Source organism: Harpia harpyja, chromosome 8, assembly GCF_026419915.1.
Source record: "Harpia harpyja isolate bHarHar1 chromosome 8, bHarHar1 primary haplotype, whole genome shotgun sequence".
Lineage (NCBI taxonomy): Eukaryota > Metazoa > Chordata > Aves > Accipitriformes > Accipitridae > Harpia > Harpia harpyja.
In genome coordinates, this window is record NC_068947.1 from 41,873,991 (window position 1) to 41,899,565 (window position 25,575).

The 25,575-nt window shown below is 41.4% G+C and overlaps 1 protein-coding gene across 1 annotated transcript in view; it reads right to left on the reverse strand.

The window, feature by feature from the left end:
- The window catches only part of BBX (BBX high mobility group box domain containing), a 142,318-nt gene that overhangs the window by 33,931 nt on the left and 82,812 nt on the right, over nucleotides 1-25,575 (reverse strand). The window contains 6 exon segments of the mRNA XM_052793782.1: nucleotides 903-968; nucleotides 3,224-3,304; nucleotides 10,420-10,487; nucleotides 16,362-16,560; nucleotides 22,769-23,011; nucleotides 24,571-24,741. Of these exon segments, the coding sequence (XP_052649742.1) occupies nucleotides 903-968; nucleotides 3,224-3,304; nucleotides 10,420-10,487; nucleotides 16,362-16,560; nucleotides 22,769-23,011; nucleotides 24,571-24,732 (819 nt within the window). The 5' untranslated portion in view covers nucleotides 24,733-24,741.

Consider the following 25,575-nt stretch of genomic DNA (forward strand, 5'->3'; position numbering starts at 1 on the left):
AGTAAACTGTTTTTTCTTAATTGGGCCTCCTAAGAAATACATGAAGGCCCATCCTAGCCAAGCTAAAAACACACAGTACACAATTAGCTGAACATTTAACAGAAAGAAGCGTGTTGTATGTAGTCAACCTCTGTAAATACATGGAATAACAGGGCATCTTTTCATCCCATTATCTTCCCCCACAATAGCACCAGCTCCAATCCCAGTCTTTTCAAACACACCCTGAATATACCTTTAGCATAACTGATTCTGCAAGCAGTACCAGACTCCCCCAAATGGGCAGGAAGAGTATAAGTGTGGAAAGTCAATTCATAGAGGCACACTAAACACATGCGAGAAGAAATCCTTAAAAGCAACCTTTAAGAACTCCAAATCTTTAATACGTGGAGGAAGGAGGATAGCTTACATACTTACGGGTAATTTATAGGCTTTATAAGTCACCAGCTAACAATGCTGTTACCTATCCTTGTAGCTGTTGTGATAAGCTTCCTTTGACCTGCAAGGTTATTTTGCAAAGCATTCCTGCCTCTAGGGCAGTTGCCATTTTCCACTGCTGCAGCCTCTTCCATAGGCAGTGCACAGTGTCATTTCAGAATGTCTTTTGTTTGTTGTTTTCCTAGATGTAAATTAAAAGGCCATTTGGGAAATATGTCTTTTGGTATGGAGGGCCAGGTAATGTTCACAAGCCCGGTACCTTTTGTGTATACTACAGTTGGTAGAACTGGCCAGTCTCGTCCAATCACTGGTTATTCCCCCCCTACGATTTTCTTAACACAATGCTGTCATGAAGATAAACATCTACTGATGGGAATCTCTTATCAGACAGAGTGCTTAGCCATTCAGTGACAACTCTGGTTCCTTGCTTTCTCCCATCCTCCCCCACCATATTTCAGCCATTGTACCTCAGCAAACTGGAACAATGCTGACTCCTCAGTTTGTTTTACGGCTCCAGGTGTGCTCGAAGAGATCTGCCAGGAAAACAATTATGTTTGTATTACCTAACTCTTCAGTTGCAATATCAAACTTCAACGTGCTAAATTTCTGATCCATCAAACAGAAAGACTCCTGATACCTAAAAGCATGCGAACGAGTCCCAGCACACCCGTACAAAGAACAGTATCTGCTTTCCAGGAGACACATAAATGGGTGATCTGTGAAAAGGTGATCTTGAATTATTTTTCACAAGGAAAATATTTCCTAGGATCAATAGAACAGGCTAAGACTTTTTTGAAGGGCTTTTATTTGCCCGCTGATATGTCAAAACAGTGTTAGCAACAAAAACTTAACACTATATTGCATTTCACAGTTCAGTGAGAGACCTGAGACAGCGGAATGGTGGTGCTGATAGAGCACAAATTGCTACTTAGCATGGAAGGCAAGTGCGGATAGGGACACAATGCGTGCAGGTACTTTGAGATACCAGATCTATCCCAGACACTAAGGTAACTGCATTTTACACTATTTAACTTGTGGCAATTATTTTTGTTGCAAACGACACCTCTGATTAATGTTAGACCTTGGTACAAGTACCAATTATTTTGCCATTGACACACATACCTACCATGCACTGGTTAGGTGCAGCCTCACTACAGGCTGTTTAACATCCCCGAAAAGTAAGACTAGGTAATATGCATTTTTAATTACTGATCATCAGTGAGCTACTTCTAAACCTCACGTTTTAGCAGTGCAGATGAGCTTGTTTCCTGGCACCCACTGAAGAAGTTCTTCAATGGGTAAGGAAAAGCCAGCGGTCACAAGCCCTTAGCAAGAGCCTGTCTTGCAGCACACAACACAGTTCCTGCCTACTACCACATGGCTCTGGCACTGTCCTGCTTGGGCACTGTAAAATGAACCGAAACAATTAAAGGAGCTGGTATTTGTCTTACTCTTTAAAAGATTTAGCAGTGAAATTCAAGAAACAGACTGTTATCAAGAGGAACTATGCAAAGTATGACATTGCTCAACTGACAGTATAAGTATACAAACACATCTTAGAAATACTGGAAGATGGATGTTGAATTATTACCATAGAAGTATCACAAGTGACACTGGAATTAAGCAATTTTAAGGAGCTTCTAAGTACTGCTTTTCATTGCGGGCACACCAGGCATTTCCTCTACCTAATAAGAAAAGCCAGCAGGCTGTTTAAGAGCCTAATTACAGGTTACGTACTTAACTTTGGCCAATACCTTCAATCAGAAATACAGGATCAGTGCTTTAATTTATTTCTAAAATGTTTTGAACGCCTCAGATCTTAAGTTGGAACTTAAGGTCTTGTGGGTTGATGTTAAAGCAAACAAACAAAACTCAAAACAAAAATAAATCACATTTTCTGTGTGCTATGATTTGCAATGTATCTGCTCCTTAAGTGATGATGTTTTGGGAGGAGTATGAAGGTACACACAGCAATGAGTATTAAAGACACAGGAGTCAGATTCACAGCTGGTGTGAAAACAGGTAATAAAAAGAAGCCCCTGCTATGACAAAATTTCTTTCCATATGCACTTACTCAAACACCACCCAGCATTCAGTACAACCAATATTTATACAGCTAAATATTTGTATGTCACTTGATTATGACCATTTCAAAAGCTGGAAAGATACAAACAAGCAAGTGATGCTTGCAGAAGACCAAGATTCCTTGCAACCTCATTCTTGTGTTATTTATGTCAATGAAATCCGTTAAAACTTGGATGAAATAGTGCATACTTTACAAAAACCAAACCACCACAGTTGTACTTCTAGCAATAACTGGAAATATGTTGACAAAAATATTGTACGGTGCAAAACTAAAGCATAGTTGCACAGAGCTATTTGGTGGTTATAGAAGAAAATTCTGGAAATTCCAGAACTACAGTTGTTTTTGATGGAGTCAACGACTAAAGCAGCCACAACAGATAAAGGACATAACATAACATCCAAATACATGTTAAAACTTCAGTTAGTAAGACTTTTGTTTAAAACTAAGTGCAGGAATGACATCTGCAAATTACTGCTTAAACCACAGCTCCATTACTGCACTAGGGTTTCCACTATGTGCTTAAACACACTCTCCTGCACTTCAAGTCTGACCGATCTACCCGATAAATGATCCAGTACCATAAACCCAAAAAGAAGGAACAAATAAAAGCATGAATTTTAGTTAAAGATTTTTGATTTCTTTTTCAGCTGACCATCAGATGCTTCTTAAAAGGAGAAGACAACCCTTTTTAAAGAAACTCACCTCTGCGAACTGAAACAATGATGACTTCTGACAGGCTTCTGTAGAATTAGTTGCATCAGTCGGGCAAGTACCTGAGGAAACCTGAAACAAGGAGCGTGCAGAGTAAGACCTCAATGGTGCTTTTTTCAAGCTAAGAACAACAGTGAGCAAAACAAAATACCAGGCAGCAGTAACAAGAAATGGTGTTTAAGAAAAGATGGGCACTCTAATGTTTCACAGTCCTGGATAGGTTAAATCAAATTTATAGATGAAAACATAGTTCAGCACCCACTTTAACGCATTTGAAAAATTACCTAAGAAGAAAGACCACAAAAATACCAGGGATTTCTTTGTCTTTCATAATTCCAAACTTTGCAAAAGAGTTTCATGCAACAGTATACTAAACTGACGATATTGGGCTACACGCACAACTACCTTGTATTGGTGGTGATATCAACACTGCTATACCTGTAATTCGTACTACCATTCTGAATAAGAAAATTACTTAGAAGCTAAAAAAATTTTTTTGGAGACACTGAGAGTTGCTAAGTGACAGAAATACTTACTAGAAAAATAATCCCCAATCACCTAACAGCATGAAAATAAGTAGTTAAGGGTACCACAAGCCTAAAATTGATCAAATAATGTATCTGAACATCCATTTAGGGATGCTTATGAGAAGCAGTGCAAGAAAGAGTCATAACTTCTGAAATCAAAGAAATGACTGTTCAAAAACAACAGCCTTATTTGAATTAACACAGAGCTTAGCTGTACTGTTCTTACTAGCCAGTTAATAAAGCATCATTCTGTAAGGGAATTGTATCAAATATGATATATTTATTAAATGTCACATTTGAGTGTGAAAGGTTTACACGTGTAACTCCTAGAAGTACGAGGTACTGTTAGTATAAAATAAGGTACGTAACATGGCTTACAGGAAACAGAAGAAAGGAAGGAGGCTTTGCGGGATTTTAGGAAAAGTAACAGGATGGAAATCTTTTCTTCTCTAACAATTTTTAATTTTTCCATGAAATTTCAGTTTATTTAAAACATTTCAATGCAAATGTGTTTTTTTATCGTATTTACTACCAAAACAAGTATGCCAATAGCATTTATTAGCGAATGCATACATGAGATTTAGTTAGCCACTGCATCTGTTGCCGGTAAGCACAAAGCACCACCAGAATAAGCAGGCCTACAGCACATGCAGTTTGTATTGCTGCTCCCGCTGCTGTTTGTCCAAGATGCTTAAGCATTGCAATAGCAACAGTGGCATTTTGTTTCAGGAATCTGCTATCCATACTCCCCTGAAAACACTAAATCCAAGAGCAGCAACCCACAGGCCAAGGAGAACTATGGCACACAACTATTTGCTTACATACATGGCCAAACTTTTCTTCCCTACCATAAAACCAAGCAGTAACAGTGCCTCCTATGATCAATGCTTCCTTATATTTATTAAGCACCAAGAATGATGTTTTATCAGTGTACTATGGGAGTATACCAACCCAAAGGTTTACAAAGAATGTATTTCTAATGCCTGTCTTTTGCTTTTTCAATTTGTGTTTCAAGTCTGTGTTACTGTTTTCACTAATATAATGTTTATTACTGCTTTTCTCTTGTTTCTGTATGAACTGTTTAAGATGTTTGCAGTGGCGTGGATTGTACCAGGGATGCATACCAGTCTTGCTGCTGTTGAGTGACCCATCTCTGAAGGTCTGAGTCTCTGCACTGGTGTGAAATATATAAGGATGCTGCTTGCATGTCTGAGCTCTCATTTGGTTATTTCAGCCACTGCACTGGTGGGATTCTCCCAGGAATAACCAAATTTGGGATTTGGTCCCCCATATAACTTAAATTTTCTGCAGTTCGACCAGCTGCCTTATGTAGCCTAGTTTGTGGTGTCTATTGAAGCAGTTTGTTCGCAAGCGGAGCCTATTCAATGTGCCGCACGAAAGGGCGCTACTTTCCTTAGGAGAAGCGACGTGAACGAAGCAGCCGTGTGAAACCCTTCCGCTCCCCAAGGCAGGGGTGCAGGGCCACGCGTGCCTGAACTCTGCCCACCCACCATAACGGAGACCATGGCTCCGCAGCTTCCCCTGCCTACCTAGGGGCACGTCCACATGAAGGTGTCAACACACGCCTGGCGCAAACCAGCTCTGAGTTAGGAGCCGTTGACTCACGCTACCCCAGGAGCACTGTGCTGGAGCGGAGAAACCCTCCGAGAGGGACCGTTAGGGCTCAGCCTCTGCAGCACAAGTGCTGTAAGGCACCCCTCGCTCCCCGGGCTGGTGCAGACAGGGAGGACGAGAAGCTGCCTCCGAGGCCACGTGCTGGGGGTCGGGCACAGGTTGTTCACTTTGCGGTACAGGAACCGCGAGCCGTGGAAGGTGTGAAGCCCAGTTTCCTACAGCTTTGTGTGCAAAGGACAGATTGCTGGCGCCCAGTAACTCGGAGGTGATTTTGTGGTTAGAACAACTATACTCTTCCTGTCAATTTCCATTATCTTTAAAGAGTTAATGCTGTTGCCTTTGCATGACAGAAGCACTAATTTGAACTTGTTTCTTCTACTCTGCTGCTCCCCACACATTCCTGACTTGTGGGAAATTTATTATCTCCAGGACTTCTAACCTCTGCCAGGCTGAACCTGATCAAAGCATTAAAATGATTACCAGAGGGAACGGATGCACAGATAGTGCCATTGTGTACGTCTCATTTCCTGCCGTAATAAAACGTCCTCAACATCTCCTCATTTCTTCTCCTCTTTCCTCCTCCCAGCCTACCCTCAGCTGCACCAAGACAGTTTTCACTTCTGATTTACACCCCAGGCAATACCACCCCACACAGACCCGGCATCGCAAGCAAGGTAACCTTTTGTTCTTAAAGAGATGGAAACCACAAGGATAACACCTCCATCGCTTCCCTTTCCCTGCAGGTTACCGTAACCTGCTCTAAAACAGACCACGCCGAACCAAGGTGAAGGACAGCCCCTGGCTCACCTCCCACCCCGACCGATGCGAGGCTTTAATGCTGTCCTGATGCGCAGAGCAGCGGCAAGGGGGGAAACTGGTAGAAGAGCCAGGTTTTGGACTACACGGCAAATTCCAGGATTTCTGGGCAGCAACCTACAGACAGGCCACTAGGTGCTGCTGTAAGGCAAGCAAAGGAGTTCAGCAGGGAGGGAGGTGAGCAGGCAAGCAAGGAGCGCTTCTCACCCAGCTTCAGCCTTTCTGCTAATAGACCCGCTGTGGGGACCGGGCTTTGCCTAGCACAAGGACAGTAGCTGGAGCAGACCCGTCTGGCGTTTCTGCTCGGATGTTCAACAAAATACGCTCATATACACACCACAGTCTTGAGTAACTGATGAAAGGACCCGAAAGCCAGGTAGAAACACAATGCATCTCCAAGTCCTCTGTTTACTGCTGGTAAGGCCTGTAGTTTCTCCTGCCTATCTGCTTAGTAACTCCAGCCGCTGCTTGGAAATAATCACGTACCGACACTGAATTCTGTTGTCAGAAGAAAAACTCTCTAGTCCATTGAAAAAAATTACAAAAATAGGAACATAACTGGCGACATACAGAGATGGCAACTGAAGCCTCAACACATTTTTGTAAGTATCGCTGTTGTGCCTCTTCCCGTCTTCCCACTGGCGCCTGTTCACTTTGTTACCTGACATCTGGGCTTCTGACAACTCGAAGATTAAACACCTGACTTGAAAAGTCCCTATACATCCATTTAGGATACACTTGACAGAAAATCTGCAGGTGCTGAATACTTTTACGTGGGATTAGCAGACCTTAAGTATCGTTTCCCTCATCTTCTCCCAAGTTCTCTCCTGAGCAAAGAATGCCAGTGCTGCCCTCCTTTCTATTAACAATTTTTAAGATAATAATAGTATTTAAGATGTATGCTTACAAGGCCACCCAAGTCTGCATAATCATACATACGCACAGTCAAACTGCATGTTGACAGGTAATCTTATGTCTAGCAGTCCCCCAGTTCAAGAACCATATATATGCACATGTATCTTACCTGTGCACACACACACTTGTAATGATAATGAAGACTACGTGATATCGTTTAAAGCATTCTTTTAAAAATGACACTGCATTTTTTTTTTTAAAATAGAAATGCCAGGGTTTTAGATATACAACATATAAATATATACTTACATGCACATAAAACCAATACCTGTATTTTCCACAGTTAAGCAGCTTCTGAAACTCTTCACTGACAATACCTCAGCAGTCACCTTTCTCCCTTTCTCACCTCTTACCAAATTCTCCCTCACATCAATACTAACTCTAACACAAGTAACACCCCTCCACCGAAGAGGAAAGCAGCTTACCAGTTCGACAATGAATTCCTGAGCTTCTTACTGAGCCTGTCATACCACCTCCTAGCATGTTCTGCTAACCTCCCAAACGCTGGTTTGAGCGTGAAACTGTTTGCAAGCATAAACATGGAAATCCAACCCTAGATTTTCCCACAGGCATGCAAAGATGAACATCTTGTGTATCCTCTGTGCACACGCCTAAGGATGGGAAGCCAGAAGTGCTGTTCAGTTATCCAAGTCTAAATAGGTTTAGGATCTTTACTGCATTTGGGGAAACACAAGCCTAAGAAATATTTGCTCCCTATCTAATCACCACTAAAACACTGAATCGAAAGGAAACAAAGGAAAATGGAAGACACACCAGGGCTGCCACGCAAAGAAACTGAGGAAGTTTCCCAGTGCACAGAAACACAGCTGGAGACTTAATTCCTGCTGATACACAGTTAGGAGGACTGAACTTCGTCCATTTGGGTCCCTTCGAGAATACCAAGCACCCAGATTGTTCTGGAGGATGTACTTTACACATAGGACACCCTCTGAAAGAATCGGAGATGTGCAGTTTTGTTCCATGGGAAAGTGCCCTGACATTTACCCACTTCTCAGATAGTGTAGGACAATTAAAATATGGTAACTCATTAGTAAGTATGGGCTAATTTCTGGCCCATCATGATTCTAACAACAGCCAACAAATCCCTCAACCAGTTTTGTTCAGGCTGTATTTATGACAATTATTCTGCTCTACATTTGGGGGGAAAGCAGATTACACAGCTTGCCTCTTTGACATGGAAGGCCAGGTTTCAAAAGAAGACTACAGGCCTAAAAGAGCACAGCATAGTATAGCTTATACATGAAGTAAATATTACATCACAAGCCATGTTGTGTGCTTCTATCAGAAAAAACGGGGTTTATGTAGGCGCATGGGAAATGTGTCTTTTGCTCAAAAAAAGAGAGTCCCGATTAAAAAAAACATTCATATACCAAAACAATTACACAACATCCTTTTTGTCTCTAAATCCACATGTAGATTTTATTCCTTGTCGTAGTTTAAGCCCAGCCAGCAACGAAGCACCATGCAGCCGCTCACTCACTACCCCCCCTACCCCCCCGCAGTGGGATGGGGGAGAAAATCGGGAAAAGAAGCAAAACCCGTGGGTTGAGATAAGAACGGTTTAATAGAACAGAAAAGAAGAAACTAATAATGATAAGGATAACACTAATAAAATGACAACAGTAATAATAAAAGGATTGGAATGTACAAATGATGCGCAGTGCAATTGCTCACCACCCGCTGATCGACACCCAGCCAGTCCCTGAACGGCGATCCCCCCGCCCCCACTCCCCCCAGTTCCTATACTGGATGGGACGTCACATGGTATGGAATACACCGTTGGCCAGTTTGGATCAGGTGCCCTGGCTGTGTCCCCTCCCAACTTCTTGTGCCCCTCCAGCTTTCTCGCTGGCTGGGCATGAGAAGCTGAAAAATCCTTGACTTTAGACTAAACACTACTTAGCAACAACTGAAAACATCAGTGTGTTATCAACATTCTTCTCATACTGAACTCAAAACATAGCACTGTACCAGCTACCAGGAAGACAATTAACTCTATCCCAGCTGAAACCAGGACATTCCTTCACTGCCATCTGAAATTGTACTACTTGAGGCACTTTTCATGTAAAATCAAGAAAGCTCAACTCAAAAGGTCATAGCAAAGACCGTTCTTAATGGAACTGAGTATCTGTGACTACAATACACCTTTCCTCTCATTTAAATGTAACAGCATAGTAAAAAACAGTTTTTAAACTCCAAGCTGAGAGATTCAAAAAGTTTGAAAACTACAGGACATTCTCATTTTAGCAGAAAATAACTGATTTCTTTTCACTTCTCTGCCAAACTTACCCTAGCGTTTCTTATTTTTCATGCTGCAGCACAGAAAGCCAGTACCCACATCTGCACAAAGACTTCCACTGCTCAAACTGGTATGCAAAGCATTGAGGAGTCTTGGCTCAGTCTTGGCAGTACAGGAGCCATCCATCTCAACTGCATTACACGTTTTGCATTTGGGCGTATCACATATAGATAGTTAATTATTGCTTTTCTTCCCAATTACAACAAAAAAAGACACCTTCCTCACTTCCACTGCTCTTCCTTCCAGACTAGAGATTTATGGCAGTGACTACCTATTTCACCCAACATACAAGCCACCTTTTGAACAATTTTCAAAGCTGGCCGAAAAAATAGATCACAAATATTATCAGTCTAAAGAAAGACCAGAGGTCTCCGCACTACTGGAGATACATGGGAACAATTTTATTTACTAGACTCCTTCGTAAAAATGTTTGTGATGGCAACTGAACTACAAACTTCTTCTTAGACGTAAAGACTTCATGAATAGAAGTAGCCTGCAATACTTTGATTACTTGTTAGCACTCACATGGTTTCAGAATGCATATACAATGACACTGACTGTATGGAAATTATTAGGTATTTATTTTGCTATTAGTGCCAAGGCCACAGTTGCGCAAGGCATTGCACAAACATATGAAATCCTTGCCCGAAAGAGCTGGCAAACCACCTATTTGTTAACACAGTCACTGCATTTCAACCCTTCTACCTGTGACGATATCCTCTCATAGGGCAGAATCACCTGGTCTGATCAAATATTCAGTCTGAAGAGTTAATATTGAACCGATATAAAAACTGGGCCCAACCTCTACATTCACGGTTCGGATACAAGACTCGTATCGCAGGCCTCACACTTCAGTCCCACCTGAGGTTACCCAAGATGTATCTTAAATTTCATCTCCCACTGGTCAAACATTTCTGTTCAGAGCTCTCTTTAAACTGAGGGCTCGCGGTAAGGGAGAGAAGAGAGTTCCTTACCTCTTGAGCCGTGAGGGCGTGTTCCCCTGCGAGAAGCAGCATGCTGAGACCTCCCATTTGTGTAGGATCTGTTAAAAGAGTAAACCCAAGTCTTAAGTTTATTCATTTGCTTGTTTAAAGAACCTACCATTTGCAGCATTAAACCCCCAGAAGACTACTTGTCACAGACACTCTAAGCAAGCTGCCATAAAAGGCAGTTCAAGAGAATCACAAATAACCATTTCTGTACCCTCTGGGAGAGGCTTTCGAAGCTGTTTGAAGGATTTAATTGGATTTGTGTGCTTAACACCCCATTGCGTGGATTTACAATTCTACTGCCAAAGGTTTTATGTACTACAGAGATGGATATCTTTAAAATGGCAACTGTAATGATCTCTCTCATACATAAATATACACAAAGATGCTCTAATATCGCACATGTTTATAACTCAATGGATGCTCCTACCAAAGGAGTGGTTCCCTTCCTTAGCCACTGAATAAGTAAAACGATGGAACAAAATGACATGATCAAGCTCTGAAGCAAAATCTCTAGTTTCATTTAGCTTTAATTTAGATCTGCGTTTAATGGTGAGAAGTGCCAGCCTGACAGCTCTGAAGCATGAAGCGCTTGATCCTCTGTGCCAGAAGAGCGCAGGCACTGGCCAGGCAAGCTGCCTGTCTACTTGCTGCCCTGCCAATACAACATACAATTAAGGAAAGTAAAATGGAGATAGAAATGTTCTTTCCCCAAGTATTTGATGCTGACAGCTTCTCGCCTCCAGCCTTCCTGCACCTCAGGAGCTCGGAAAACAACAAGAAGTGAAAGCAATGAACACTGGCACTGCATTACTCATGGAGTGGCTTTTCTACTCAGAACAGTGGTTGCTCTTCATCATTATGAAGACTAATTGTCTGATTTTGGGGAAGTGCCTTGGAAGCAATGCAGGGGCCCGATTTAACAGAGTGTCATGTAGAGAGAGGAAGACACTCTGTGGCCCAAATGTCTTGCACAACAGCCACAATGTGAGAGAAAGGGAAGCATTATCCTTGCTGTATTGCTGAGACACCAACTTCAGCGATGATGAGACACCAAAGATAAGTAACTTTCCCCAGGTTTCACTAAGCATGCACTCACGTTTTCCGATTTCCTTTCACTGAACTATACAAAAACTCTCAACAACAACAAATTACACATGCCCACGACCATTCCCTGGAATGGAGGCCAACTGGCACAACTACCTTTGTCCATTTGGTTGCATTTTGTTATGCAAAATTTGGATGCAGAATAGCTGCAACCAAAATGCCCACTGGGAAATCCCCTGGCCCATTCCCACTCATGAGCGGTGCCGAGTAATTTGTTGAGCTTTTCAGCTGACGTGGGCCAAACCTGTACCTGTAAACCTCCAAACGATTTAGTGCTACAGGTGATCAAGGTCCAGTTCACGGGAATACTCACTAGTACTGTTTAATTCAATACCACAGATGCTGCCAAAAGTTCTCCCTCAGACACCATCTTGCACTGACATTTGCAGGGTAAGTTTTTTCAATACTCTCTTAAAATAGCAGTAAATAGAAGCAGAGGAAAGCAATATGAATATACCAGGCTCATCCACTATCTCAAGGATAGAAAAGTGGCTCAGTATTTTAAGAACACAGCCTAAATAGCATCTGGCTTCAAACCCAATGTTCAACTGGAATTAACTTTTTCCTTTACCATAATAAAGAGGTAGAAATTGTGTGTGGGGTTTTGTAGTTTTGTTTTTTAAAAAAAATTACTTTTAAATAAAAAAGGGAACAAAAGTATTAAGTTACTACAAAGAGACAAGGCACTATCAGAAGTGTAGGGCCTAGGAAGAAGCAGTGGTTGAAGAAATGGAGACAGAAAATGGAAAGGGCCAGTAAGTATACCTAAGCACAATTCATAAGTGAAGCAATTCTGTCAGCACAGCACTTTTTGCCATCAAAATACTTGATCAGAAACCTTTCAGTCCTTCAAACAAGAGGACATCAGAGCAATTAAGAAGTGATAAGTGAACACGTCTCTTGAAAGGTAAAGCCTGAGCAGGCAGTTAATTTGGAGGAAGGAGAGATGGGAAGAGATCTCCAGGCCCATCATAAATTTACTGAGCTCCATATTAAACAGTAAGGGCTTGGCTGGTTGCTTTCTACTTTCCTTATTCTCATTGGAAGGCTGTGGCAGAACCCAAATTGTCTAACCATTAAGAGCTTGCTTCCAGTTTTCAGCTTAAATTTACTCAGGGCCAGGTGGTACACGTTTTTTCTGGTGCTCGCATCTTTTAAGATTAAATAACTGTTCTCCCTAAATAGTATTTCCCTCTTCTGCATTTACAAGAGTCATCCTACTCTTCTTCCACTTGCTTTCCTAGCCTAAGCAAATCAAGATCTCCTGATGTCATCAAGCATGTCCATCTCCCACAGTCCCAGCGATGCCTGTAGCTCTCCTCTCCCGTTATTCCAGGTGGAGTTCATCCTTTTTGTATGTGAATGACCAGCTGGGCAATCACATCAGATGAGCTGTGCTCTATTCAATGGCATTAACTCTTCTCTCCAGTTCCTGAAAACACTCTGCCTGACATGCTGCAATATAGCACTTTCTGATGCCCACATCACACTGATGGCTCCCAGCTGCTTTCTCGTGCTTCACTTTAGTTACCTGAGGGTCATCTTCCTGCTCCTCAGTTTTGTCCAACTGGAGAACACCCAGCTTATAGCTCTAAAATTCTTCCCTCTCTTCTAAGTATCTTCTTGGTGGTCTTAGCTTTCTGCCCTTCAAATAAGTAGCTTACCATAACCAGACAAGGATAGGACTGTTTTTTTGCCCAAGTACGCAAGTACTTAAACTGTTTATTTAAATATAAAAATTAAGAGGAAGGAAAGAAATGACAGCTAATTGGAAAGTGAAAGTTTAATTTGGTGTTTAAACAACTTGAATACTTACGCTACAGCTGTAGCAGAGGGCTGGTGCTTAGATGTCTGATGATGATAAAACCAAAAATCCTTTCACTAAGGTTTCAAATTACAAAATAACTTAATCTAAGGGAAGACAAAATGTATGTATGCAAACACTGCCATATGTTTATAGTGCCTTCTCAGCACAATAACGTTTCTCTTATGGCACTAAGAACTTACTGGTATGAAGAATAAAGAATTTTAAGTGCTATTTTAAAGCAATTTACAGTTAAATCAACAGTAGTGAGAAAATAGCACACATTTGACTTGCAGAATAGGAGGCAATTCGTGACTTTCTCAACAGCTTTTAATATTGATGAAACTTACAACCATCTCACTATTTGGGAATGACATACTTTGTTAGTATTGGTCTGGTTAGATACTCAGCAGGCTGGCTTGTTCATCACCGCAATTTTTCAGTCAGAGGAAATAAAGAAATGAAGAAGAACTAAGCAGAAAGAAGGCCAGCAGGTACCAGTTTCAACTTTTACCTGGGTGCAGAATTAAGCTTCTTTCTAAAAACCAAAAATTGCATCTCTATCAGGATATTGCCTACTCTAGAAGTGTCTTTTTTCCACCCTTTGCTTCACTAAAAAGCTTTTTGGCTCAGGTGGTTTTCTTCTGATGCAGAAATGTGAAAGTATTGGGAATCTTGCACATTTGTATAGCAAAGCTGTTGCTCACTTAGCTCTGTAGTTGGGAAGGTAGATGCTGCAATGGTCATGTTCACATGTGAACAGCAGTTGTCTTTGCCTTATGCCCTACAACAGATCACAGGTAAGCCACGTTATGAGAAAAACATGCTCAATTACAACTTCCAGGCTGGATGAGCAAGGACCACCTCTAGTGGGTCTGCAGGTCAGAAGCCCAATGCTGGTGCCACACCTCAGGTTCTTGACCCAATGATAGGTCAACACAAGAGACTTAAAAGTGGGGTGGTTATTGTTGGAATGCCAAAACCAAAGGAGAGATATTAAATCCTGTGTGGGACTCAAAATAAGAAAAGAATATCTTACACTCTATATACTACATCCTCCAAAATGAAATATAATATGTAAAAAGCAATCAAGGCAGGATTAACAACTACCAACAAGTGAAACAGATTTCCTGGAATGATTCTGGAATCATATGATCCATGTCCTAAGGAAGCTATCTGCCTTGAAGATGCAAGACAGTCAGTGGCATTTCAAAGGTGTTTCTGGGGAGGTTCAGCTAGATTTTAGTTCATCAGCTACGATACAGCCTGGATTTTAAAAGAGGTTGTGCTGGATAGAAGAGTCAGAGTTGAACTGAACTATCACATGAAGTCAAAGAGAGAAGAACACAACAAAACATGTTTAGCATGAACTGGTATATAGTTGACAAAACAGTAATCCATTTGGCATGGCAGACTTGTCATGATTTGGATGGTGCTAACATCTCCGTCAGAAGCTGTTGTTATTTTATGAGCTACTGTTACACTGAAGAAATAGCCAGCCTTCAGTGGCATGAGGACTGGAGTCAGACCCCGATGATGATTACTATGCTCATTGACTCAGTCTGCAGTAAATAAATAAATAAATAATAAAAAATTAAATCACATGTAGCATAGAAGGTCCTTCTTCAGAAATGAATGACTCTATAGATTGGATTAGATTAGTTTCTAATTAATTCTTAAGTTCTCTGTCTTCCGCTCTGACAGGTCTTGAGTCAAGATCTCTCTGTACTCAGAAACTCTACATTTGGATAGCCCAGCAGCAGCGTTGGGGATGGCAGACAGGTAGACCAAGACCTATTACTTGTTCTTTGTGTTAAATCAATAAACCTTTAAGGAGCATAGAAGTTACTCCTCTGATAGCAAAAGCAGAATGGGATGAAGGGCCTTGTGATTTTTAGAACTGGTGTCCCATATATCATAACTACATAGCATGAAAAACTTATTTTGATCACATTTCACAGTTCCTTCATAGCCAGAAGGAATTTCATTACAGGCATTTTCATACCGCTATACTAGCAAAAAGGTATATATGCTTTTTTATCCCTTTTTATCCTTTTAGACTTGTTCCATAAAACCATTTTTCACTTTCCAGCTCATGATCTCTCTAAGCACAAAAGTCCTATCTGCCACACACTTGTCAAACTAGGTAGGATACAACAAAGTTTCAAATACATCAGTATTTATAAAATTAGACACTTTAAACTGCAAAAAAGAAAAAAAAAAAAGAAAAAAGGATGGAAGGATGGTAGGGGAAAAATTATTTTCTACTTTGACTGTTAGGTTCTTAAGCCGCCAGTACTTAACATTAATGTCTCTGTATTTCAAGGTCATGATTGCAACAGTTCTGCTATTTGTGGGTATCAGTGAGAGATTATCTGCCTTTCACCGGTTCAGGCACTCCATGTACACTTACTCAAGGATTTGTTTGGTTTTTTTTTTTTTTTTTTTAAATGTTTAAAAGGTTAGAATCCACACTTCCAAGGTATAATGGGTAAAAGAACATATTTTAAGTGAAATTAAATTACGCTTCTCTTGATTTAACTACAAATAGTTAGCTCCACCAGTACATTCGTCCACAAGAATGTTAACACCTCCAACTTCATAGATACCCATAAAGTATTTTTGTAAACAGCAAATTACTGAACATAGTACAATGCTCTATGAAAAAGAATGCACACAATCAGCATTTTTCCTTTTTTACTAGAAAAAGAAATCTCTAACAGCAGATAAGCCAGAATTAAGAACCAATCAAATCTGAACCCCCAAAGGGGCATGGGTTATGATGCCACATATCTGGACTCAACTCTTGAAAGCAATCATGCACTAAGGAAAATTTTAGGAAGTTGTTATGCAAAGGTCTAACTAGAGTCTTGGCAACTTCATTTGGGACATGAAAGGTATTTGCACTACAGTACCAGGTGCAATAAAGAAAACTGGTATCGCAGTTCAATTTCAATGCTGCATCCTCAAACAAAACGGCGATGCTACGTCTGAGTAACATGGATGGAAATCTCACCTGCCATTCCAAAGTTCAGCTGTGGCATTTCTTCACTTTTTGTTGCTTTTCTTGGGCTTGGCAAGTCTTTTGCGGCGTCTGATGCAAAGGCCCATAACTTTTTCCTGTTTGTTACAGCAGATGTCTGAGTTTTTACAGGTTTGTTTGTTGTAGGGCACCACTTGTAGCCTGGATTCGCTTTCATAAATGCATCTTTGTACTAGAAAAGAAAAGGAAAATTACCAGTCATGCCAGTCATGACATTACACTATCCACAGGGCAATAGACTGCACTGCGTGTAAGAGGATTTAATACAGTAAATAATCCTTAAATATCTTGATTTTTAATAGTTTAATCACATGCTTAGAGTCTGACCACCAACACCATTTAATAATAAGAAATATTAAGTAGAGCTGTACTTAAAAAAGTGGGTTTTCTCTTTCGTCTCCTAAGAGTTTATCACCCAGAGCAGGCTGAAGTTCTGATCCTGCAGACTGCTCCCCAGTGCTTGTATGCTCACTCTTTCAAGAAACACACACAGCTATTTGAATTCTTTTGCAGGTACAATCTTTGTTTACTTTCTAGTTTCAATGAAATGAAAACATACATTTAGCAATAAATGCAGCATGATCCTCCTTACCTTGCATTCACCTTTCTCTAGTAGTTCCATATTTTAGAATATTTGAGTATATGCTTTCCCAAACCAGGCACCGAAAATAAACCACTACCAGTATCATCTCATTTTCAGTAACTTCTGATACATCATCCCAGCGTTCCTTCCAAAATGTACCACGCTGCATGGCTGCATAAAATAAACTGGGACCATTTAAAACTTTCTTTGGCCTTGAGCACACAGCACACATCTCAGTTGTTTGCTATATTCTTGGTATGAGGCAGCAAAATGAACAAAGCCAGACTAAACACGGGAGGTGGAAGAAAACGTCTGGATCCTACACAGTTTGGGGGTGGGGGGAAGGATGGGGACCTATTTTATTCACAAAATGCAACAGTGACGTTTTCCAAGTATCTTGCTGACCAGACCAAAACAAGATTTTTGAATGTTGACAGCAATGAAGAGAGCACACAAAAGAGTATTTTAAATGTGTTGCTATGCAAGGGGGAGAACGGGCGAATCAGAGCAATACGCCACACATTCCAGCGGCAAATGTTCGCCTAACAACTGATAGGGTCCTACAGCACTGGCTCCTGTGGGAGCCTACCCAGTAAGTACCAGTGCTCACTGCAGGGAGAAGGAACCCAGTACCTCTTCATGCACTAGGTAGCTCTCAATGGTGGCACACAACCAAAAGAGTGGTTTTATCCTGAAGTACATGGCAGGGCAGCTGCAGGAAGTTTCTTCTGTGATTACACATGTTCCCACCCCCCCAGCTGTCATCAGTCCCAGTTATGGCACAGAGAAGCACCTATGTTTCATGCACAAGCCTGCACAGAAACACAAGCAGAGGGGGAAAAAAAATCCCTTGGGTATCAAATAAAGAAATAGCACTGAAAACTTTGTCCTCTGACACTGCAGTGTTTTCCCAGATCAGTAAATGGCATGCCTTGTGGCAGGCTCACCATTGCATGTGTATCACTTACTTTCATTTCCATCTTAACCTATTAGCTGGTACTTGCTACCTTCAGACTGTAGCAAGCATAAAAACATTTCAGTTTACAAGAAGCACAGCACCGTGTGAACCCGCTGTGTGAAGTCCCGTATTTATAGAAATGGCTATAAATAATAAAAATCTGCAGGGACTGCTGACCCACATACACGCTGTATTTTCTGAATAGGGTGTATGTATCAAATCTGCAAACTAAGGACTGCGACACCTCTCACCTCACCCCTTTTCCCTTTCCCTCAGTTTGGTTTGGGAGCTCAGTACACCACAAAAATAGCCTGGTGGAGGGAAGGGGAGGGGAGGGGGTAAAGGAAGAGGCGGAAGGGAAATACACAGCGAAGCAGCTTTGCCTTCCATTGTTAAAGCCACAGCCCAGTCACAAATCATGCTTCCAGCCTGCAGAGTGCAAAGCACAGAATCGCTAGCAATGAGGTACATAAGCTCTTCCTATCAGCATTGCTGCTTTGAGTAAAGCAACTGAATTATTCTATGGAGTAATCTGACAGGCTGCCCATCAAATGAGAACCAGAATGCATGCCATTTGTGAGACGAGGCAGCAACAAGCTTTTAATCAGTTTCCAACAAGAGCAATTCAAGTGAGCTGGTGTATTAATGGATTTTTTCCTCTGCAAAGCCAAGAAGTGAACATTAACTGCACTCTCTGAAGGAGAGGAAGCAAACTGAGGGAGGACAACTCATCAGCCCCTTTCACAGTTTCAACCCTCAAGATAAATGAAAATGTAGAAAGTTAAACAATGGCCAAGAAGTAGTTTTATAAAATACATACAGGGGCCTGATCCAAATCTCAGAAAGACTTTCAGTATTGATTTTTGTGACTATTAGACCAAGGCCTAAAATGAAGTGATAGATTCTGCTTCCCAGGTCATGAGAAGATAACTTAAATGAGCTACAGAGTCATGAGAAAATGCCGAAAGCATTAGCAGAGCTTACTGTTTTCCTCCATTTGACCAACTGTGCAGTAAACCAACTTAACACAGCCAGCCTAAGGACATCTCTACAGTTGCTTTTAAAAAAAAAAAAAAAAAAAGGTAAATCCTTAACCTGGAATGCAAAGACACCACCTTGGCTCCTGCGCAAGTCGCAGGGACAGCCCTGCAGGGTCCTGTCCCAAAGTTCCAGGTAAGATAAAAAAAGCACAGGATATGTTTGTGGAATCAGTCTGATGTTTCATTTCTGTTTTGTGAAAGCTTAGGGAACGATGTGCTATGCAGTGGGACCGGTGCCATTTTAGAGCTGAGGTTAAAAAAGGCGCTGTGCTTTAGTGCAACTCCCTGAGTTGCTTTCATCACCAAATAAAAAAAGATTTGCTTTCTCCAGTGTGGTGGGAACAGGAGCTCACAAGTGGATTCCAGCTACACCTCAGGGTAGCAGTTAGCACATGCTTAACTTTAAATGTATGCTTAAATCCCACCAACCGGCTATTAAATGTCACATGAATCCCAGAGATCTAACCCCCCCCCAATTAAATAAATAATAATAAAAAAAATCCCCAGAAAATACTACACTCTGTTTTTCACTCCTGAAGGACGCAGGGTTCACATTACATGTTACAGTCCATACGTCACCCAGTGAACTTGCCAGACTCCAGCCAGCATGCCAGAACATTTGTCGCTTCCTACCCTGACACAACTGCCAAAGCAGCGACATTGCAAGGATAGCAAGCTCCCACTTGGGCTGACTGTACCTGTGAAACCACTGGCTGAGAGCTCGTGAGGAGAAATGTCCAGCTCTGCCACTGAATTTATCAGGCTGCTCCCTACAGGAAACAATCCCAACTGCTTGGGTCCTACCGATGCAAAGATGTATTTAAAAATGTAGTGTTTTCTAGCAAGGGAAACAGGGCTTGAACAATAATAATCTCACTGGATATTTTCCAAGGCAGCTGAATATTCCCAGTAAGCCCTGTAAGAGTCAAGAGAAGAACGCTACCCCTATTATTGTAGTAACAAAAAAATGCTGCAGCATATTTATGAGTGGCCAGAATTCATTTTCCCCTCAGTGAAGGGAAATGTTAACGAACAGCATGAACACTTGTGGTTCCAGTAGGAGTATTTATCAGCTACTGGGCTTATATCCTAGATAATGAAACTTTCAAAGTTAAGTTGATCTAGGAAGTCTGCAGGATACAAATAGAAAGCCTACTCCTAAAGAAAACACCAGCAGAAGCTGACACCGAGCTCTGCAGGCACAGCATGAGGTCTCCAGAGCAGGTGTTGCTACAAGAGACCATAAACCATAAGACCGAAAATAGAGGGAGCATGGGGAAGACAGGTACCTAATGGGATTTCCCAGAAGTGCCTAAATTAACTATAGACCTGATTATCCTCTCAGTGGGAATCAGGGATAGATGTCTAACTCACCAGGAAACGTCCCATAATTCCACTTGGCAAAATGTTTGGGTGCCTGGATCTTCCAAAATCCTAGATCTTGCACATAGCTAGACATATGTAAGTAAATATACAAATGCATTGATTTTTGCACTGCTGAGATAGCATCACTGCTGGTACTAAGCAGGTAAGAAACTGAAAGCTTCTTGCTTGATGCTTGATCTAAGCTAACTGGCTTTCTAAACTATGGCTTCAAGTAGTAAAAACATTCTCGAAACTATAAAACAACAGGGGTTGTAGCCACTGAAGCAGGGACCACTTCTGTCAGGTCCATTCGTATCTCTGGAAGAGCAATTCAGATGCTCAAGGTACACAAGACATGTTGCGGGGGTAGCGGATAGGACACAGGGATCTCCTTTGGGAGATGTGTGCCCTGCCAGGGCAGTGGCTAGAGACTATGAGGTGAAAACTGGAAGTCAAAGGGCACTGAAAGGCTACATTTCAGTAACAGAAGCTCATCCACTGTATTTTAAACCTCCATGAGCTTATACATACAGGTACTCAAACAGAAGATTACTGGTACAATGGTAATTTTATGTCCTTCCAAAGGCATTCACCTTCTTGACTTTTAACTGAGCTGACCATAGAAAAATACCAATAAATGGTTTGCACTAGGGTTGACATTAACATCTTTCTGACAGTCTCAGCACTAAGCCTAACTACAAAAATGAGTGTTAAAACAAAACAACCGATCCACACACACAGAATAGGCCTGTTGGTGAAGAAGGCCCAAATACATTCAATAGCACATTATAGCTGCTAATTATTGTTTTAACATACAACTGTTTAAAGAATAAAAATTATACGCTTTCTCTCTTCTACACATTCTTGGAACTAGTTGTAATGATGTAAACTACTTAGATTTCTTGTTTCGCTTTGACGTTGAATATGCAATTTGTTCTTCATGCCAAGAAAAATAAATAAATCACTACAGGAACAATGATTTCTCCAACAATATGATTAATAGTTTCAGATCTGTCACTTCATATAGAAGTTCTGCAATTATTTTCCTTCTTAATGAATGAGCTTCCTTCAGCAAGACAAAAGGCTACAAAACCCAGCCATATCAGGTTTGTTTCTTCCAAAAATTATTTCTTCATTTTCATCTTTCCTTCCTCTGTACCTGTACTGGATCTCCTAATTGCCCTTTTCCCACACATTGCAAGAAGCATTGCTAATTTGTAAGTGGGAATGCAGAACAAATCAGGAATGGTTGGACAAAGCTGAGACTCAAGTATTTCAATGCTGTGTCACAGACAGGGAACTACAGAGGTACTACAGACCCTGTTTCAAAAAGGACCTGCCATGCAGAACACTTTGTTTTTCCTGTGGACCTTTCCACGCTCACACAAACTACTGAACAGACCTTATATACATGTGTTAAAAGTAGTAGACAACTTCAGGTGACAGGGCAGGTACAGATAATAGTTTCCCCAATCATTTCACAGCTATCTGTACCTCCTGTAGCGTGCTAGCATTACTCGACAAATGAGAGAGATGTTCTTCCTTCTCACTGGCCCTCCATTATTTTTTCTAAGACTGAATTCAATGGTTGCCTGCAATCTACATCACACAGGTAATTACAGGGATCTGGTTTGGGGTGATGGTATCAGCCTAAGTAACTGTCTGTGTGTGTGTGTCTCACTCTGCTATCAATACCCACAGCCTTCTTGGGGCCAGCTTACCAAACAAGCTACTTCTTAAAAAGCCTCATTTAAATTTTAAGTTGACATCAAGATACTTTGTGAAATATGGGGATAAATCTCTTTTCCATGCTCCCAGTTAAAGGACTCTGACTATGTACTGCTCTCTGATTTGGGTATTGGACTCTGCCTCACCGAAGGTTGCTCTATCAGAAACTGGTTAACAATACACAGGGAGAGTACTTAATGAAACACTAATAATTTTTAAATTCTTTAGCATCACAGGTAAACAAGGACTACATTTGTTGACTATGCTTTTGGTTTGATCCACCTGTATTATAGTAGCAACTTGTATTATCGACAGCAAATGCACAGCTTGAGCTAAGTATCACTAGTCATCTCACACTGAACTGCATGTTACTGCTTTCAATGGCCACTATCCACACACTATCCACGTGTTAATGCTTGTGCTGCAGGAATTATCAGGTGATATCTATCACAAAGTGCATACATTTGTACCAATGACTACTACAGCCAGGTTAGTTTGTGTACACAGACTGATTTCTTTTCATTCTGGTCCAAAGGACCAAGTGAATCAAAGCAAGAACAGTAGCTGCTCTGGGCACTATAATCCCACTGGGGAAGCTGAGGAACTCATGGAAGAGAAAGACCCCACAGAAAACATTTAATACGCAGAAACAGAAGACAAATAGGTAGTGAACTCCCTTTACATCCACCATTCAGACAGAACATACCTCCTTGGCCATGTCAGTGTATTTCTGCTTTTCTTTTGGATCTAGAACAGCCCACCAATCCGCCAAGATCTTGGTCGCGCCACGATTATCGAGGCGAGGGTGTTCTTTTCGCACGAGAGAGCGATGGCGTTTGCAGAACAAGAGAAATGCATTCATTGGTCGGCGAGCTCGTTGTTCTGAGGACTCGTCATCTTCGGTTTCATCAGCATCCTGCTCTAAACCATCAGCGCCAAGGAGCGGTACCTACCAGAACCAAAAGGAAAGGGGTGTAAACTCAGTTATCCACGCTTCTCATGGAGACTTAGAGTCTGTGTATGAACGAGGCAGATGCACGTGGATACACACAGCTGTCTCCAAAGGCCATCTGTTCCATCCAGAAGACCCGGGGTTCTACATCAAACCTCCTCACCTGATGGTCCAAGGTTCATTCATGCTCCCTGCAAGACTTAAACTCCGACTTGCAAGTGGAGCAGATTTCTAAGCTGAGGACCATTCTCTAGTAACAGTCCTAACGGGTTGGAGGGAAGAGATCCTTCCTACCCCATTCCTACAACCTAGAAATCATCTTAGTGGGATGAGGTGAGCAGAGCTACCTTGGACCTCAATCACACGTGTTTGCAACTACAGAGTGCACAGGAAGGAAAGCACATAGGTAACAGTTGTTTCCCCATCTCCTGCTGCTCATTACTCAGCCTCCGAGCTGTGCTGCAGTGCAGCCACTGCACAGCTGCCCGGTCAGAGACAGAGGGCAAATCTCAACACTGCCAAAATATGCTCTCTCCATTTACAGCCTAGTGTATCATTCCTACAAGGGACGCACCACAGAAGACTAGCTCTGACTGAATGAAATGAATTACTGTCTGAGACAGAAAACCACCTCCTACCTAACTGCAACACTGCTATTTTATATCACGTGGTGAAAGTGACCTGTAAGGTCAACAGAAAGCACTGTCAGAGTATCAGGCTCTTCCTTGCTGCTCCTTATCCTTGTCAAGGTCATCCTTCCTTATCAGGTATGTGGCTCAAGGCAGGTCTCCTCAGCACTGACCTCTCCCTTCCTGCCTCAGGAAGGCATCAAGGAAATGCAGATATGAACGTTATCCACATGATGGAAACATCACATTTCCATAACCCATTCCCACTTGCTGTTACAGAGGATGAGTTTAACTGTACATTCGTTAGGTGCCACACTGTAGGGTCCTTACAGAAAAAGGGCAAGGCCAGCATCATTGAACAATACCAAAATACCAAGCGTCAAACCAGAGACAGATTATTCCACCTGTGCTCTCAATATTCTGGAAGATAAGTTGAATTTCACATGCAAAGACAGTAAAAATAATTCACAGCTTTTTCCTTCTTTTTCCCTTTTAATCTTTCTATTATTTTAATCTTTAAAAAAAGAAAGAAAACTATTAGCTTCCTATGTCCTCAGAGCCACTAGAAGCAGGTAACAAGCACAGGCTAACTTCATGTCCAAAATAAACAATTAAAAAACCCATGTCAAAACCCCACCTTGAGCAATTGAGATGTGCAACACATTATTAAAACAACCCAGTTAAAACCCTTACAGTCTAATTCTAAAAAAGAGTTTTATCCAAGATTTTAAAAGCATGATTGATAATTCACTTTTTTGTGTTATTTGCTACTTGCCTTTATAGCCTTATAGGCAGAGCATCATTCTTTTCATTGGCTGTGTTCATTCACAAAACAGAACAGCAAGAAGCAAACAAAATAAAAACACAGCTAGGGAGAATCTGACCCACGATTAACATTCTACAGTCAAAGCATCCAATTAAGTCTACCTTATCAATATCTTCGTCGTCTTCCTCTTCTTCCTCCTCTTCAGAGAAGTCAAGGAGTTTCTTGGCAAGCAGGGGATGCCACTGAAGACACTTTCTTTTTGGTCGCTTCCCAGTTCCTTCTCCTTCTGTCGAATGATCCTTATTCCTACTACTGCCTTTCATTACTGTGACCTGTCATGCAAAAATAGTCAGAAGTTGACAACAAACCCTTAGGCATAAATGACCATCATATAGATAATTAAACAAACCAGTGACAAATATATGGGGCTTTAATGCAAGACTCTCAGAAGTTTTGGCAAGATACTAGATAGAGAATTTATTCCAATTATCAACAACAGCATGGACGTATCTTTTCCAATCTTAACATTTCCACCTAATGCCCAGATTAACTAGCAACATAAAATTTAAGAGCATGAAGCAAGGACACTAGCCAGTCCAGCTCTCAGATGTGCTCATGTCTGAAGGATAGCAGAGAAGCCCTCACACTTCACTAGTCAAGTGAGTGAGAGACCACAGCTCTCGCACACCTGTGTCCACTGTAGTTTTTCATATTTTGTCACTGCAAATGTCAGGATATCCCTCTTTTTAGCAGTGGAACATATTGCCAGCCACTCATCTGTTAATGATGCACTTACGTATAGCAATGTTGATGCAGAACCCCATGACACTATGAGCTAGGATTTCCCAAGTGCCATTAAAAGGTGCAATAGAGAAATCTGACTCCCTGCCTAAGAGAAGTGAATTTTAATACACGAATTTGAAGCAAACAAACAGAAGTAGTTACCCTGATGCTTCCAAAGTACTCACCAACAAGAGCCCCCACACAGCAAACGAAACAAACCATCTGCTGAGCCAAGTGCATGCAGAAAAATTAAAAATGGCATTTTCCTGGATGCGTATTAGAGTTTTTTAGTTCCTCCCTGCTCATCAGCAGTACCTGGTCCCCACCAGTTAAGGACGCCTGGTAACTTTGTAGTAGCTTGCCATTAAGCTCCACACTTTGCA